Consider the following 19,449-nt stretch of genomic DNA (forward strand, 5'->3'; position numbering starts at 1 on the left):
TTCAATCAATCATATTTATTGAGCGCTTACTGTGTACACAGCCCTGTACTAAGCGCTTGGGGAGTACAAGTCAGCAACATATAGAGGTGGTCCCAACCCAACAGTGGGCTCACTGCCACTTGTCTGCTCTGTGGCCTTGGGTAAGTCACTTCAGCTTTCTGTGCCTCAGTTACCTCATCTGTAAAATAGGGATTAAGACAGCGCGGGACAGGGACTGCGTCCAACCCGATTCGCTTGTATCCACCCCAGGGCTTAGTAGAGTGCCTGACCCATAGTAAGCGCTTAACAAATATACTAATCATCATTATTGTTATTATTATTATACCCATGGAAACCACCAATGGCTCCAGCTGGCCCACCCACCCACAGTCAATTCTTGGGCGGTGAAATGACCTGGGAATCCTCTCATTTTGCAGAAACTTCAAGTCACAGAAGTTTCTCTTAAAGGACCAAAAACCCAACTTCTGGGAGTGGAGTCAATTTAGCCAGCAGAGCCAGCCTGTGGTCCAGGGTCTGTCGATCACTGAAGATATCCAGTTTCAGAAGATGATTTCTAGAATGCCTGGTCTTCCTAATCTAAGAATGGAAAATTTGGATCAAACTTGCGTACACAAGAATCAGTAAATTCCACTTCCGCATCTGCTGAGCACTTATTAGCCAATTTCATTTTTCTTTTTAGGGCTCAGTTATTCATTTTCATTCTATTTCACCTTGGACTCAGGTTACCCTACCCTCTTTCTCATTCTAATCTTCCCCCAATTAAAGCATCACAACAACCTAGACCAAGCATTCACTGCTCTCCCAAATGGAAGATTTTTTCCAAACCTTTCTTAACATCACTCCATTAGAGTTTAATCTCCGGTCAAACTTGCTGCTTTTAATGTGTCAGGGCAGTGTTTATAGTAACACTGCTAAACCGCACAGTCATCTACTTCTAGTAAACTATAACCTGGAGGTGAAGTGTTAAAAGATTTACTCCTTAAATAGGAAAGATTTCAGTGCAAGGGAAAAACCCCCAAGGTAAAATTGACACCAACATTCCACCCCCTCTAAAAGAAAAATTGCATTGGAGGTGGCAATTTAGCATTCCTAATTGCTAAATTCTTTGAAATCATTTGCATTAGTGATTTTTCTAAGGCCCCCAAAAAGCAGGTCTTTAATATTAGTCTCACTTTCTATTCTCCAGGGGGTAAAAAGAAAACTAAAGATGGTCAAGTAGAATTTCCATCAACTCCTCTCCTTGCTCACTCTGAAAGGGGAAGCAGCCTGTCATAGGTGGAAAGAACACGGGCCTGTTAATCCCAGCTCCACCACTTAACTGCTGTGTGATTTGGGCAAGTCCCTTCACTTCTGTGCCCTCATCTGCAAAATGGGGATTCAATAATTGTTCTCCCACCTAAACGGCAAGCCCCATATGGGACCTGATTATCCTGTATCTAATAATAATAATTATTATGGTACTTAAGTACCTACTATAATGACGGCATTTGTTAAGCACTTAATATATGCAAAGCACTGTTCTAAGTGCTGGGAGGGATACAAGGTGAATGTGTCAAGCACAGTTCTAAGCACTGCGGTAGATACAAGTTAATCACGTTGGACACAGTCCTTGTCCCATAAGGGGCTCAGTCACAATCCCAATTTTACAGATGAGGTAACTGAGGCCCAGAGAAGTGAAGTGACTTCTATTTATAATAATTATTATTATGGCATTTGTTAAGTGCTTACTATGTGTGAAGCACTGTTCTAAGCACTGGGGTAGATACAAGGTAATCAGGTTGTCCCACTTGGTGTTTGAATCCCCATTTGACAGATGAGGTAACTGAGGCCCAGAGAAGTGAAGTGGCCTGCCCGAGGTCACACAGTAGAAAAGTGGCAGAACCGGGATTAGAACCCATGTCCTCTGACTACCAAGCCCATGCTCTTTCCACTAAGCCAGCTGCAGACACGTGCCGGAGCTGGGATTAGAACCCAGATCCTTCTGACTCCCAAGCCTGCTCTATCCACTAAATCATGCTGCTTTCCCAGCACTTAGTACAGTGTTTGGCATAAAGTAAGCACTTATACAATGGGATTGTAGACCCTCATTAAAAAAAAAAACAAAAAAAAAATCATTGTGGTTCTACAGAGCACTTTAATTTTCCAACAGCGCACGTGCCCAACTCCCAGAAGTGAATCCTGGGCTATTTCCACCTTGGTTGTTAGCAATGATGACATTCATTAAGCACTTACTATGTTCAAAGCACTGTTCTAAGCACTGGGGAGGTTACAAGGTGATCAGGTTGTCCCACAGGGGGCTCCCAGTCTTCATCCCCATTTTACAGATGAGGGAACTGAGGCACAGAGAAGTTAAGTGGCTTGCCCAAAGTCCCACAGCTGACAATTGGCAGAGCCGGATTTTGAACCCATGACCTCTGACTCCAAAGCCCGGGCTTTTTCCACTGAGCCACGCTGGCTGTTGCTCCACTGCTGCACCACAGATTTGTAAGCTGGTCCTCTAGACTGTAAGCTCGTTGAGGGCAGGGAACGTCTGTGATATTGTATTCTCCCAGGCACTTAGTACAGTGCTCTGCACACAGTAAATGCTCAACTGATTGACTGATTGGGACCCGGCCACAGGTCTGCAGCCCGCACAAGGCTCCACGGTCCCATTTCACTTGAGACTTCATGGTGAAGGCAGTGGAAGCAGCTGGACAATAATAATAATAATAATGGCATTTATTAAGTGCTTACTATGTGCAAAGCACTGTTCTAAGCACTGGGGAGGTTACAAGGTAATCAGGTTGTCCTATGGGGGGCTCACAGTCTTCATCCCCATTTTACAGATGAGGGAACTGAGGCACAGAGAAGGAGGGGGCTGGATGCAGTATCAAAAACAGGGACTTTTCCAACACAGAAAATAACTCCTTTTTACACCATCAATATGTTTTTCTAAAGCAAATGTGCATAGAGACCACCCCCAGTCCTCCCTTAGTGCCCACCTCAGTTCATTCAATTCAATCGCATTTATTGAGCACTTGCTGTGTGCAGAGCACTGTACTAAGCGCTTGGGAAGTACAAGTCGGCAACATATAGAGACGGTCCCTATCCAACAAGGGGCTCACTATTAATAATAATAACGGTATTTGTTAAGCGCTTGCTATGTGCCAAGCACTGTTCTAGATACAAGGTAATCAGGTTGTCCCAAGTGGAGCTCACAGTCTTAATCCCCATTGTATAGATGAGGTAATTTAGGCATAGAGAAGTAAAGTGACTTACCCAAGGTCACATTGCAAACAAGTGGCAGAGCTGGGATTAGAACCCATGCTGTTCTCACTCCCAAGCCTGTGCTCCATCCACTCACTACCCACATCTATCTGGCGTGAGAACACTAGAGAATTCCTAGTTGAAAAGCCCTAGCAGGTAATGTCGATCTCCCCCTCTAGACTGTAAGATACCTGTGGACAGGGAGCAAATCTACCAATTCTACTGTACTCTCCCTAGTGCTTAGTAGGGTGTTCTGCACACAGGAAGCGATCAGTAAATACCACTTGATATTCATGATTTATTACCAACTTTCCTCAAGGTGGGCCTTGTTTCAGACACTGTTACTGCCTTAAGTAATAATAATGACAATAATAATAATGATGGTATTTGTTAAGCGCTTACTATGTGCCAAGTACTGTTCTAAGTGCTGGGGGAGATACAAAGTAATCAGGTTGTCCCGCATGGGGCTCACTGTCAATCCTCATTTTACAGATGAGGGAACTGAGGCCCAGAGACTTGCCCAAAGTCACACAGCTCACAAGTGGTGGGGCCGCGATTAGAACCCATGACCTCCAACTCCCAAGCCCGGGCTCTTTCCACTGAGCCACGCCGCTTCTAACGTCTTGACAAGTTCCAAAACTGATTCAAACACAAAACACCATAGGACTTTCAACGTCATTGTGGCTCCAGTTAGAAGCTTCTAGACATACACCACAACGCTAGCTCCCAGCGAGCAAACCATTTCCACAACCTTTAAACCGAGGCTAGCATCAGGGCTAGCAGGTGGACCAACTCAAAAGCCCAGGCCCTTCCCCTAGGGCCACTAGTCAATCGCGCTCCTTGTCCTCCCACAAGAGATCACTGTGGGCAGGGAATGTGTCCATTATATTGCTGTGTTGTACTTTCCCAAGTGCTTAGTACAGTGCTCTGCACACAGTAAGTGCTCAACATGACTGATTGATTAGATGTAAATCACAGAGTGTGGTGTACGGGAAAAAAAATGGATCATTCGACTGTCCTCTTTGCGCAACTTGCTGCATAAAGGATAATTTCCTCGATGCCTTTGGGCGACAGGAGGAGGATTTCAATTTGAACGCCGTAACAAATGATAAGCATTTCTGGGTCGAGTTTCATATTTTATCACAAAGCTAACGATCTCGACTGGGTTCCAGGCCAAGCGATTAATAAGATGTTCCTAGCTTCGATTTCTCACCAAGTGAACCACAAGAGGGGCAGACAGCAAGGAGAAAGTGGAAACTGACTGCACGCGAAAGAGAAGAGAGGACTAACACTTTCCACATAAACAAACCAAGTACCTGAATATGGGCCAGACAAGTGAGTGAACGATTCCGAAGGGTGGAGAAGTAATATAAATGCCCATGGAAGAAACAGCTTTGCTCGGTAAGGCTTCAAATTTCCATGTCCTTTACTCGAGTAGAACGCATGATCAGAAATGGAAATACGGAAAAACACCCCAGTAAACACCTTATTTCATTTATTTCTGTTTTGGTCTTGAAGAGCATCTCATTAAAAAAATGACTGAAGATGCAGAGCCTCAGTTAAAAATCACAACCAAGAAGAGTAAATTTTTTTGTAGAATGAGACTGAAATACATATTTTTTCTAAGGAGACTCATCATCGATGCACAAAATACACAATAGAAGGAATGTACACTTTCAGTCCTACAAGGCTTGACAGATATGTTGTATACACACACGCACACACAACAGAAAAGAAATGAAGTGTGACAGTTGTTTTAGAGGGCAAAGGAAAAGCACAGAGACAAGTTCTTCACGGAGCACTGGAGAGTAAGATATCAGTCAAGTGGTATTCACACAAAATCGTCACAGTTGTCATTGTGAAAACAGGTACTCAGCACAGAGTGAAACAGCAAGTTTTGGAATCCATTTTCCACTGGTAACGACAGTGCAGTTGAATCACTCTCAGCAAATACGGCAGCAACACTAAACGATCGATACCCTGCCAGAGAAATCAGAACGTATAAAAATAGCTAAGAGATTGTTCCGAAAGCGTATTTCTGCACTCATTTCTCCAGAGCACCTCAGAATTTTGTATGCTTCCATTACATTTCTTCCGTATTTTTCTAATTACGATGATCCTGAGACTAAACAGAAATCTTGATGAAGGCTTTAAAAAAAAAAAAAGCTTGACCACTCTCTGAGTTAACTATCGGAGTACGGCAAGACTTCAAATACATTAAACTTTGGTGCAGATCCAAAGCCTGGCTCATGGCCACACAAACCCATGGCATTCCTCTCCTTTCCAGATTCTGTTTTCCACTGGGGTCCTCGGCTGGCTCAGGATCTACAAAAGTTAGCCGGCCACGCTTTTCTACTCTGTGTTTTCCAAAACTAGGAAGCCCCTGCTCCCAGAAACAAGCAGGCACAAAATGTTAACATTTTATTTCCTGTTTCCTTTGGTATTCAAAGTGTTAGGAGGTTCAGGCAAAAGGTGCATAAAGATTTCTATTTAATCTGTTGCATTTTGCAAAAATGACCCTAAACCACCAAGAGTACTACCCCCTTGCATTTGAGTGCCAAGATTTTGAGGTATCCTGCTTCTTATCCTTCCAAAGAGCAAACTGTGCTAAAGGACAAGAGCACATGGCTAAATATATTTAATCATACTCAGATGTTATAGTTTCCCTCATTTCAATGGGGCTGCTTCAGAGTAGATAAAACTGCACAACTCTGATAAGTTAAAAAAAAACCTAACAAATTATTTTATTCCTTCTTTCGTTGCAGAAAATAAATACAGATGCATATTTTCATTTGCTCTTCTATAAAAGCACCTACAAAATTTCACTGTATATCACAGTTTAACAGTTTTGGCTTTTAAAATGCAAATATACAGCAATTACTTCATTTCATAACTTAAACCACTTGAATCTAATGACTCAAATGGGACACTTCATTTATGATCTAAATTCCTGGCTTCAAGTGTTTGTGGGATTTGTTTTGAATAGTGAGCTCAAACTAAAAGAACTAGGTCTTTTTCTGTTTTGTTTTTTGGTTTTTTTGTTTTGTTTTGAACCTGAGGAGCTTGGAAACGGGTCTTTCAAAAATGTGTTTTAAAAAAACCAAACCACCACCCAAATAACTTAACCGATCGTAAAATCACACTCATACGAACGCTTAAAAATTTGGTCTACCTTGATCGGTAGTTGAAAATCAAGTGGAAGGGGTGAAGACAAAAGACACCTCCCTCACCCAAAAAACAAAACTGGCTCCAATAAATTAGTTCAAATTCAGTAGGTCACTTCACAGTCATGTTCTGTATGTACATTTCCAGTTTGGCCCTTGGAACTTTGAAATGGAAGAAAGCTCAGTCATCCAGGCCTATATTCCTGAAAAGGTACGACATGGATTCCCCATTGTGAATTCGGCGGATGGCTTCGGAAAGTATCATGCTGATATCCACTGTCTTGATTTTGGGGCACTGAAGCTTCTGAATTTCGTGTGGGATTGTGTTGGTGACCACCACCTGGGAGAGCGAGAAACAAATTTAATATAACCCACCAGCAAGGAAACTTTCCCAACTCGGCCCCTCGGCTGGGTGTGCAGGGGCTGGGGGTCCGACTCAGGCCACTGCAAAAACCCCGAGAGAGAACGCAGCCTAGGGGAAGCGGCGAGGCCGAGCACGGGCCCGGGAGGCAGAGGACCTGGGTTCTAATCCTGACTCCGCCACACATCTGGCTGTGTGTGACCCTGGGCAAGTCACCTCATAGAGCACAGGCCTGGGAGTCGGAAGGACCTGGGTCTGCTCTGTCTGCTCTGTAACTTTGGGCAAGTCACCTCACTTCTCTGGGCCTCAGTTGCCTCATCCGCAAAATGGGGATTAAGAGTGTGAGACCCATGTGAGACAGGGGTTGGGTCCAACCTGATTAACTTGTATCTACCTCAGGGCAGAAAACTGTGCTTGTCACAGTAATAAGCACTTAAGTACCGTTATTCTTCTTCTCTGGATCTCAGGTCCCTCATCTGGATAATTGGGGATGAGGACTGTGAACCCCATGTGAGACAGGAACTGTGCCCAACCTGATTACCTTGTACCTACCATAGCGCCTAGAACAGTACTTGGCACATAGTCCACGCCTAACAAATACCACAATTATTATCATGATCTCCTGGCTCCAGGGAGGCGAATGACTACAGCCTTCTAGAGACATCAAGTATTTACTGACTGCCTACTGAGCGCAGCGCACTGCACTAAGCGCATCTTCTGGAAGACGATTTTGCATCTGCCAGCAGGCCCCCCTACCTCATCGATGGCAGACTCTTCTATTAACCGGGGAGCATCTGAAGACAGAAGGCCATGGGTTGCCATCACAAAGATCTTATAGGCGCCCCTCTCCTTCAACGTCTCCGCTGCTGCCAGAAAGCTGTCAACGTCATCGATGATGTCGTCCTGCCGAGTTAAGGAGGGAGCACAAAGGGAAATCGGTGGGTCCTCAGATCAAAAACTGAGGCACCGACAACTATGTCTAGACTAAGGGAGAATTAGCCCGGGGGTTAGGACACCTCTTGTACATAAAATTCAACAGAATGAGTTTCATCTCTCTGTGACCTCTTCTTGCAAAGAGTTCTTCAATAAGGGTTCCGATCTGCTTGTTACTCTCTATAAGACTACACTGTACGCCATTCAAGAACTATCAAGTATTTATCTGAAATACCAAATAATGTGCCTGGCAAAACAAAGACAAGCCCACTGGATTACAATTAAGGAAAAGAGAGATGTGATATTATCAGGATAAACTGGATGATCTTTCACTCCATTGTAAACTCATCCTCTAGACTGTAAGATCACTGTGGGTGCGGAATATGTCTACCAAATCTGTCGTATCGCATGCTCCCGAACACTTAGTACAGTGTTCTGCATAAGGAAATCACTCGATAAATACCACTGACTGAATTTCTTTCTGACACAAATGCATTTCGTCTTTCACTGGTAGGCAGAGATGAATCAATCTTATCTGGGCGTAATGAAAAGTAAAACAAAATTTGCTTGAAATGTCTTCTACAATAAGTAAAGATCTTTGTGCTTCTTTAAACATGTTAAAATGTTACTAATTCACAGACTAATCATTGTGGGAATCACCTTTCCACATTAACTTATTTTCTACCACCTGGGCAATTTAAATAAGAAAAATGCCTCCAAAGACACCCCAAACAATCATTACGTTAACTGTTGGCAAAAGTTAATTCATAAGCTAGTAACATTGCTGTTAACATTTACAGTTGTTGTACAAAGCTCACGGCTGTCAAATATAGTATATTTGCAATCAGTAAATCATAAATGTACATACACAGCTGAGAGCTCACCTCCTCCAGGAGGCCTTCCCAGACTGAGCCCCTTCCTTCCTCTCCCCCTCGTCCCCCTCTCCATTCCCCCCATCTTACCTCCTTCCCTTCCCCACAGCACCTGTATATACGTATATATGTTCGTACATATTTTTTACTCCATTTATTTATTTATTTATTTTATTTGTACATATCTATTCTATTTATTTTATTTTGTTGGTATGTTTGGTTTTGTTCTCTGTCTCCCCCTTTTAGACTGAGAGCCCACTGTTGGGTAGGGACTGTCTCTATGTGTTGCCAATTTGTACTTCCCAAGCGCTTAGTACAGTGCTCTGCACATAGTAAGCGCTCAATAAATACGATTGATGATGATGATGATGATATATGCACATATATATATATACTGTATTCCTTACATAGCCCACAATTCAATCAATCCTTAAAACTCCTAGCTTCATTTTCTTTTACAAACGTTGCCATTTATAGATGGAGACTGTCCAGTTTACCAGACTGTAAATTATAGTGAACTGGGTCAGCATGGAAGAGATTCCTCTTTCAACAGAGGTCTAAAGTGTGGCCAATACATTCTTTTCTTACGACTTTCAGTTGTATGTCCAAGTCTTGGTCAAGAAAAACTGCCTCTGCTCCCCAGTTCCTGCCTGTCAGCTGGAAGGCCAGCTCTACATTCAGTCAGCCTTCCTTCTGGTAGGAGGAACATTGCGCAGGTGTTGAAAAAATTATTCAGGTGAGGTGTTTCCTTTGACTTTCAGATAAAACTAGGATGGTTCTAACATCAGTGGAGTCTTGATTTTTAGGTTACTATGTGAACTGGCCAAGAGGGAATAGGGCGGCTTGGTTTCTTCTTGAGCCCAACAGTTCAGGAAGCAGTTTGAAACAGCGTCCATACTACTGGTGAAACTGAAGTCACAAACCACAGGGCAGGAATGACATATATGTAGAGCCGTCCTTCATGCTGCAATCAATGGCATTTATTGAACAATCTGTGTGCAGAGCACTGTACTAAGTACTTGGAGAGTATGATAAAATTTGAAGATGGCACCTCTTGTCCATCCAGGAGAAAGGTTGACGTCAAAGGATGACAGCAGCACCGTTGTTGAGTTCACAGGTTGTTCAGCAGGACATTAAGTTGCAACTTCAGTTTAACTGAGCTTAAAGTCTTTAATCTCCACCATTTTTGTAAGTATATACTTTATCTCAGACTGAGCCCCCCCATCTCCTCTCCTTCTCCTCCCCTTACTAATTGCCCCTGCTCCCTCCCTCTGTCCTAACCCCCTTCTCCTCCCCACAGTACTCGTATACATCTGTACATATGTATTACTCTATTAATGATGTGTACATAGCTATAATTCTATTTATTCTGATGGTATTGACACCTGTCTACTTGCTTTGTTGTCTGTCTCTCCCTTCTAGACTGTGATCACATTGTTGGGTAGGGACCGTATCTATATGTTGCCAATTTGTACTTCCCTAGCACTTAGTACAGTGTTCGGTACACAGTAAGCACTCAATAAATACAACTGAATGAATGAATGAATGAAGGTGATCAAACTTAATTCCAAAACATAATTCCTCATCTTCCCACCCAAACCCTGTCGTCACTCCGACTTTCTCGTCACCATAGACAGCCCCACCATCCTTCCTGTCTCGCAAGCCTGTAACCTTGGCGTTATCTTCAGCTCCTCTCTCTTCAACCCGCAAATTCAATCTGCCACTAAAACCTTCACATCACTAAAATCTACCCCTTCCTCTCCATCCGAACTGCTACCACGCTGATCCAAATACTTATCCTATTGCATCCTGACCACTGCATCTGCCTCCCTGCTGACCTGTCTGCCTCCTATCTCTCCCCACTCCAGTCCATACTCCCCTGCGGCCACCTTGGTAACCTTCTAACCCAGAGCTTTGAAAAAGTGTTTGGTACACAGTAAGTGCTTAACGAATACCATCATTATTATTCCCTCTGCTGCCTGGATCATATTTCTACAAAAATGCTCTGGCCATGTTTCCCCACTCCACAAGAATCTCTTGTGGTTGCCCGCCCATCCACCGCCCCATCAAACATAAGCTCCTCACCATCGGCTTTAAAACACTCAATCACCTTGCCCAGTCTTACCTCAACTCACTACTCTCCTACTACTATCTGTAATTCATTTTTATATTAACATGTCTCCCCTCTTGAAACTGTAAGCTCTTTGTGGGCAAAGAACAAGTCTACCAACTCTGTTATATTGTACTCTCCCAAGTGCTTAGTACAGTGCTCTGCACACACAGAAAGTGTGAAATAAATGACTGATTGACGGGATATCTCTCAATTACACATCAGGCTCTTTGCCAGTCATCCTGTGTTCAGGTCCTCTTCAGTCTACCCTATATTCCACCTTAAAAATTTCTAATACTCAGTTTTCTCTACAGACACAGGAACACCTGACTGCATGGTTCTACGCCGGCTGCTGATGCTTCCACTACACACCAGCTCCTCCCAGAAACTGTACCTCATGCTCAACTCTCCCACCTCCAATCCATCGGCTAGGACCTTCTCCCCCCTCAAGAACTCCCCTCTCCTCAAATCCCACCCACCCATTAAACCCTTCTAGAAAGACACTGCCTCCAGGAGGAACTCCCTGACTAATTCCCAACTCTCTGATCCTGGTTTCTCATCAGTCACTCTTGGCACTTATATGTATATTGACTGATTTGACGTATTCATTTTGCTTACTTTTACCTGCTCTGTCGATGTTTCTCCTCTTCTGCTTTCTGTTTTTACTTAATCTCAGCCTGCCAGTCTTAAGACTCCAGGGGTAAAGACTGTGTCTTCTACTACTGTATGCTCTTAAATTCCTAGTTCAGTGCTCTCCACACAGTAGGGTGCTCCATAAATACTGATGATGCTGATGTGTATGTGTGTATACATAAATACTATCATTATGGAGTTAAATGAGCTGCCTGGGACCACCCTGTCTCCCACGTTCCATTCCCCCTTCCTGTCCCTTCCAGAGGCTCAAATATTCCATCTTTTAGCTACAGAATGTGCCCCAGGGCAAAGACATTTTTTTCTCTCAGTTTCATTGACTGAAAGGTGACAGACATTTGAACTGATCAAAAACACACTCTGTGCTACATCCAAATGAATGAAAGTAAATGCTTTTCAAAAATGGGAGCCTTGAATTTGATACTTTGTTGTTTCACCTCACAAATGGCCACATACACGATATGAAAATATTTTACTTCCCCTGTAATTTTTTAAAATACTGAAAGGCTACATACCACAATAATGGCTATTCTTCCGCCTACATCTCCAACAACTGTAATGGGTGGCTTTTCTTTAGGAATCAACACTGATCAAAAGAACAAAAACAAGAATAAAGTACACCGGAACATTTCTGCCATAACAATTTCAACAGTTGTAGAAACACAGACCACAATCCTCTAAGAAAATTTGTTTCATGGTAAATAAAAAAAATCCCATCTCCCTCTCTGGTTGACATTTTGCTTAGCAAGGTGGTATTTTTTAAGCGCCTACTGTGTGGCAAGCACTGTTCCAGGCACTGGGTAAATACAAGCTAATTAGGTTGGACACAGTCCCTGTCCCACACGGGGCTCACGGTCTTCATCCCCATTTTTTTTTTCAACAGATGAGGTAACTGAGGCACAGAGAGGTGAAGTGATTTGCCCAAGGTCACACAGCAAACCAGTAGCAGAACTGGGATTATAACCCAGGTCCTTCTAACACCCCGGCCTGTGTTCTATACACTTGGCCATGCTGCTTTCCAGCAGGTAAAGTTGTAAAGAGCCAGTCTTTCTAAAGCAGACTTCATTGGAGAATTAGTTACTAGACTCTCGCTCTCCAGAAAACCTTCGATGACAAAGGTTCTTCTCCGATGGGTTCCCTAAAGTGGAGTGGTGTAAGACAGCGCTCTAATCTTCGGGGTGCAGATTAAAGATGCAGGCGAACGCTCATACTCACTGGGTATCTCCAGACTAGGATGGATAGCGGCGATATTTTTGACGGTAGGTGGAGAATGTCTGCCGTCCACCAAGTCAGACTCGGCATCCTGAGCTTCACCATGAATCACAGCAATTCCTAATCTCAGCCGTTCAGCAAAGGACTGGGCCCTAAATTCAAGTTAGAGAAAGTAACGTTAAAACACCAGATTAATCTCAACAAAATGCTGAGAAAGAAAGAATGAACTTCCCTTTTCAAGTAAAATGAGTAGAGCTTTCTTCTCCCCGTCGGCAATTAAACGTGCTCACAGTAGCTTTAATAATAATAATAATTTCGGTATTTGTTAAGCGCTTACTATGTGCAAAGCACTGTTCTAAGCGCTGGGGAGGATACAAGGTGATCAGGTTGTCCCATGTGGGGCTCACAATCCCCATTTTACAGATGAGGTAACAGTCACAGAGAAGTTAAGTGACTTGCCCAAAGTCACAGCTAACAAGTGGCGGAGCCAGGATTTGAACCCATGACCTATGACTCCCAAGCCCCTGCTCTTTCCACTAAGCCGCGCTGCTTCTTCTTCTTTAGATGGTTTTAGCTTTATGATTTCGGAAATACTTAAGAAGCGACCGAAATGAGATGCACTTTCAGTTACGCAAGAACCGGGGAAGAGGTGGATGAACCTACCCTTAAGAAAGTGACTAATTTACTAAATTTGAACTTGCTTAAAGAAATGATGTTGTTAGGCAGACTGCCTTCCTGTTAGTGTTGTAGAACTTGATTTGGTAGATAATGAGAACCTACATTTAGGTTCTGTTGGCATGTTCCCCAGGCATGCCAGAATGTGATTTAATTCTGTACATTAAAACCAGGAAGTGAAGCTAAAAAAAGACGACAACTCCCCCCCATCACAGAGTGTGAGCTAAGGGCAGAAAGAAAACAATCACCATATACGGCAAAGAGCATGTTAAGAACTAACATTATTTTCTCAACGAGTGAAGAAATTTCAATGCTAATTTCATTGTAGAAGAGATGTTGTAAACTAAATAAGTCCATTCAAAATTCCTACATAATTCAAAGTGGAAACCCCCCTATTCTCGTTGCTGCTAATACCAAATGATGAATGCTGGTTTGGTCAATTCTCCTTCAACTGGGTCAATGAAACTGTCCACACTCACAAGATCCAGGCCATGATCCCACAGCGGCAATCACCTCCTGAATATAGCAGCTGGAGTGAGTTCACAGTCTAAGTAGGTGGGGGAACAGTCACCGAATCACCATTTTGCAGGTGAGGGAACTGAGGACCACAGAAGTGAAGTGACTTCCCCAATCAATCAATCGTATTTATTGAGCGCTTACTATGTGCAGACCAAGGTCTCCCAGGAGGTAAGTGGAGGAGCTGGAATTAGACTCGGGTCTCTGACTCTCAGGCCTGAGCTCCTTCCTCTAGGCCAGGCTGTTTCTGTCATTTTAGACACTAATGTGATCTAAAATGACAGAAGCAGCGTGGCTCAATGGAAAGAGCCCGGGCTTTGGAGTCAGAGGTCATCAGTTCAAATCCCAGCTCCGCCAATTGTCAGCTTTGGGCAAGTCACTTAACCTCTCTGTGCCTCAGCTCCCTCATCTGTAAAATGGGGATAAAGACTGTGAGCCCTACGTGGGACAACTTGATCACCTTGTATCCTCCCCAGTGCTTAGAACAGTGCTTTGCACATAGCAAACGCTTAACAAATGCCATCACTATTATTATTATTATTGCCCCCTGACCCATCACAGAAACTCTCACCTTAAAATGGGCAGAGGCTACCATACTTTCAACTTGATCTTCAAATAGCTTTCTTACGAAGGTTGTTGATGAGTTAAAAGCTGAGGGATTAGTATTCTATCCACCTTCACAAATCAACTCTCACATTCAGATGGGGGAGGTTGTATTTACTGAGCTGCTGCTTTTAATGAATTTACCTCACCTCATATATATATCATTTTATAAACTGGGCTCACATGCAGAAAATTTCATATTACATTTGTTTCCAAGTAGAAAGTTAAGTTTTTACTTTCTCTTGGCTATGAAGTGAAGCAGTTCCAAGACAGTACTTTCATGATTTAAGATATGTGGCTTGCAACACAGTATCAGGCAACTTCACGCTAACCTGACACTTCCTTGAAGAAAAAAAAAAAAGATGGGAGCTATTTCTTTTGGCTAAGAAGTAAAGATGCACAAGGATCTAGAAATCACTGGGCTGAAGGGAGTTTTGAGACATTGTCTAGGTCTGCTTCATCTCCCTGCTTTCAGGCCTGACCCACCTAAATATACATGCACAGAACAAATCATAAGTGTTTTTCAAGGTAACGTCATTTTCTTTTTGCTCTCCGGTTACATCCTAGATATTTTGAGAGTTTTGTATGTCACTTTTTTAAACTGGCCGGATTGTTCCAGTTGCTCAGAATACCTTTCAAAGCGCAAAGTCAAAGCAAAGAGAAAGAAAGTCAGCGAGAGCACAATAGATGAGAAAATAAGGAAATGAAAGTAATGGTGGAAAGTATTTAGCAAATTGAACCTGAAATTAAAAAAAAAAAACTAAAAAAGCAAATTGGATCTAACCTTTTGAAATTACCTGCAGCTATTTTCAAATCTTTTTTTACAATTATGGGACAAGTTCCATAGGTCAAACAGCTGGCCTCAACTGAAAATCAGATGCATGGCAGGGCCAAAAGTACATTCAACCGGTGCCTGCTTGCTTTACATTATAAAAAAAAGTTCTGGAAGGAAAGTACAATGACTTCCTCTAACAAGACTGGCATTTCTATGAAGTAGTTGGAAGAGGTAGACTTATGATGCAATAACATTTCCATTAATAATAGCGTATTATTAATGGCATTTTGTTTGCAGCCAATAAATGTTGATTTTAGTCCTATTTTCCAGGAAGACAAAGAATTTTCAGAACCACCAGGAAAAAATGTGCATACTGAAACAATGCAGAATAACTCTAATGCTGCCTTGCTCATTTACTCAGTTTTCTATCCACAGTGACTAAAAGCAGAAAAGGGTTGCAAAACCTCTGTTACATTCAGCGCTTAGAACAGTGTTTTGCATATAGTAAGCGCTTAATAAATGCCATTATTATTATTAGTAGTAGTAGTATTAGTGATAATGATTAAAGTGGGGAAGGGGAGGGTGCGGGGAATGGAGCCAGAAACATCCATTAGACTCCAAACAGCATGGGAAACGTGTGCTACAGGGCAACTGGTTATCTAAGGATCCCTATTATCAGGAAAGGAAATCCAAATACTGGAAGAGGATAATCCTATTTATCTACAATTGATAACTAAAATATGCATGGGTTACCTGAGGATCCCTATTATCAGGAAAGGAAATCCAAATATCTCAAGAGGATAAGCCTATTTATCTATACTTGATAGCTAAAATATGAAACTATGCACTGGTTACCTGAGGATCCCTCTTATCAGGAAAGGAAATCCAAATATCTGAAGAGGATAAGCCTATTTATCTAAAACTGATAGCTAAAATATGCAGTCATTTCACGAGAAACATTAAATTACATTTTTGGTAAATATTTGGAAGGACTCTGCAGAGGATTCAAATTTAGTTCTTTCCTACTCCAACTTGGCGATTTCACCATGTATATTTTCACCAATTACTGCATTGTATTCTCATCACTCACTCATTCACTCAATCATCAATAGTATTTATTGAGTACTTACCGCGTGCAGAACAATGAACTAAGCGCGTGGGAGAGTATAATACAATATGTTGTCGATTTGTAGTTCCCAAGCACTTAGTACAGTGCTCTGCAGAGTACGTGCTCAATAAATATGATTGAATGAATGAATGGAGTTACTAGACATGTTCCCTGTCCACAATTTATGCTTAGTAAAGTGCTCTGCCCACAGTAAGCACTCAAATACCATTGATTGCTATGCTGATCTGCCCTTTCCTCTCCATCCAAATCGCTACCTTGCTGGTTCAATCCCTCATCCTATTCCGACTGGACTACTGCATCGCCCTCCTCTCTGATCTCCCATTCTCCTGTCTCCCCCCACTTCAGTCTAAACTTCACTCTGCTGTCCAGATTATCTTTGTACAGAAACGCTATGGGCATGTCACTCCCCTCCTCAAAAATCTCCAGTGGCTGCCTGTCAACCTACAAATCAAGGAAAAACTCCTCACTCTTGGCATCAAGGCTGTCCATCACCTCACCCCCTCCTACCTCACCTCCCTTCTTTCCTTCTCCAGTCCAGCCCACACCCTCTGCTCCTCTGCCGCTAACCTCCTCACTGTGCCTCATTCTCGCCTATCCCACCGTCGACCCCTGACCCACGTCATTCCCCTGGCCTGGAATGCCTCCCTCCACACATCTGCCAAGCTGGCTCTCTTCCTCCCTTCGAAGCCCTACTGAGAGCTCACCTCCTCCAGGAGGCTTTCCCAGACTGATCCCCTTTTTCCTCTCCTCCCCATCCCCCCCACCCTCCCTCTTTACCCTCCCCACAGCACTTGTATATATTTGTACAGATTTATTACTCTATTTATTTTACTTGTACATATTTACTATTCTATTTATTTTGTTAATGATGTGCATATAGCTATAGTTCTATTTGTTCTGACTATTTTGACGCCTGTCTACATGCTTTGTTTTGTTATCTGTCTCCCCCTTCTAAACTATGAGCCCATTGTTGGGTAGGGACCATCTCTATATGTTACCGACTTGTACTTCCTAAGCACTTAATACAGTGCTCTGCACACAGTAAGCGCTCAATACGATTGAATGATCCCAGAAAAGTTAAAAAAGTAAACATTTTAATACCATTTCTTTTAGAAATCTCAAGAAGAATCAAAACACAGGTAATGGTTCAGATACTGGTACCTCACATCTCACCGTGAGACTGTTTCACACTAATGTAGAGTTTCTAGCTCTGGGGCCTCATGTCTCTCAGTAGGAGACCTCTCAGCTGCCTTCGACACTGTGGACCAACCCCTTCTCCTGGAAACATTATGCAACCTCAGCTTCACTGACACTGTCCTCTCTCAGTTCTCCTCCCATCCCTCTGGCCATTCATTCTCAGTCTTCTTCACGGGCTTCTCATCTGCCACCCATCTCCTAACTGTGGAGTGTCCCTCCAAGTTCAGTTCTGGGTCCCCTTCAATTCTCCATCTATTCACACTCTGTTGGAGAACTCACTTGCTCCCATGGCTCTAACTACCAGCTCTATGTGGATGATTCCTAAATCTCCATCTCCAGCCCTGAACTCTCTCCCTCCCTGCAGTCTCCCGTTTCCTCCTGTCTTTAAGACATCTCCACTTGGATGTCCCCTCACCTCAAACTTAACGTGTCCAAAATAGAACTCCTTATATCTTCCCACCCACACCATGTCCTCACTGTGACTTTCCCATCACTATAGACGGTACCACCATCCTTCCTTTCTCACAAGCCCAAAACCTTGGCATTATCCTTGACTCTCTCAGCCAACCCAAATATTCAATCCATCACTAAATCCTGTCGGTTCCACCTTCACAACATTGCTGAAATCCACCCTTTCCTCTCCATCCAAATTGCTACCATGTTCATCCAACCACTTATCCTATCCCCCCTTGATTACTTCTTGCTGACCTCACTGCCTCCTTCCTGTCTCTCCCCACCCAGTCCATACTTCAATCTGCTGACTGGATCCTTTTTTTTTTTTTTTTTTTTTTACAAAAAGATACAGTCCATGTTTCCCCACTCCTCAAGAAACTCCAGTGGTTGCCCATCCACCTCTGCATCAAACAAAAATTCCCCACCATTGGCTTTAAACCACTCAATCACCTTGCCCGCTCCTACCTCAACTGGTAACTTTCCTAATATAACCCAGTCCACACACTTTGCTCCTATAACGGTAACCTTCTCACGGTACCTCAATCTCGTCTATCTCTCCAACCTCTCGAGCTCTTCTGGCCTGGGACGCCCTCCCTCTTATCTGACAGACGATTACCCTGCCCCCTTCAAAGCCTTATTGAAGGCACATCTCCTCCAAGAAGGCTTCCCTGACTAAGCACCTCTTTCCTCTTCTCCCACTCCCTTCTGCGCCGCCTTGACTTTCTTCCTTTATTTAACCCCCCCCCACTTCAGTCCCACATCATTTAAGTACACAGCTATAATTTACTTATATTTATGTCTGCCTTCCCCTCTAGACTGTAGGCTTGTTGTGGGCAGGGCATGTGTCTGTTATACCATTGTGTTATACCCTCCCAAGCGCTTAGTACAGCGTTCTGCACACAGTAAGCACTCAATAAATACAACTGACTGACTAGGAGTAGAGATGGAGGAAAGTGATGAAGCTGGCCAAGACTGAAGTGGGGGAAAGAAGAGGGAAAGTAGTTCTGATGTGAACAGCTAACCGTACATGCTCCCCTTCCCTCCAAGACATATGCCCTTTTGTTCTGAAAATAACCTCCCTCCTCAATTATTGCTGCACAAACTCAAGTGGAACAAAGGGTCTGTCCATGGGCCCTCAGGCTTTGGGGTTATGCCCAAAATGAATATTGGTTTGATCCAACTCCTTCACCAACCCAAGGGCCCTAAACTGGTTCAACTGCCCCATTTCCCACTTAGAAGCAGCATGGCAGAGTGGATAGAGCTAGGCCTTGGGAGTCAGAGGTCATGGGTTCTAATCCCAGCCCCACCACTTTTCCGCTGTGTGACCTTGGGCAAGCCACTTCACATCTCTGTGCCTCAGTTACCTCATCTGTACCACGGGGATTGAAACTGGGAGCCCAATGTGGGACACGGGCTGTGATTAACTTGTATCTACCCCAGGACTGAGAAAGGTGCTTGGTACATAGTAAGCGCTTAACAAATACCATAATTATTTTATTATATCCCATTCCTGTTATCATCTAAATACACGCCCCAACTCGGCCCATCCTCC

At 43.3% G+C, this 19,449-nt stretch overlaps 1 protein-coding gene across 2 annotated transcripts in view; it reads right to left on the bottom strand.

Annotated features, from left to right (window-relative positions):
- Positions 1–4,719: 4,719 nt before the first annotated feature.
- The window catches only part of PRPSAP2 (phosphoribosyl pyrophosphate synthetase associated protein 2), a 59,932-nt gene continuing 45,202 nt past the window's right edge, over positions 4,720–19,449 (bottom strand). For both annotated transcript variants that reach the window (XM_038763320.1, XM_038763321.1), the window contains 4 exons: positions 12,553–12,701; positions 11,853–11,923; positions 7,528–7,674; positions 4,720–6,750 (listed from right to left, as the gene is read on the bottom strand). In XM_038763320.1, the coding sequence (XP_038619248.1) occupies positions 6,592–6,750; positions 7,528–7,674; positions 11,853–11,923; positions 12,553–12,701 (526 nt within the window). In that variant the 3' untranslated portion in view covers positions 4,720–6,591. The remainder of the gene's footprint in view (positions 6,751–7,527; positions 7,675–11,852; positions 11,924–12,552; positions 12,702–19,449) is intronic.

Source organism: Tachyglossus aculeatus, chromosome 21, assembly GCF_015852505.1.
Source record: "Tachyglossus aculeatus isolate mTacAcu1 chromosome 21, mTacAcu1.pri, whole genome shotgun sequence".
Lineage (NCBI taxonomy): Eukaryota > Metazoa > Chordata > Mammalia > Monotremata > Tachyglossidae > Tachyglossus > Tachyglossus aculeatus.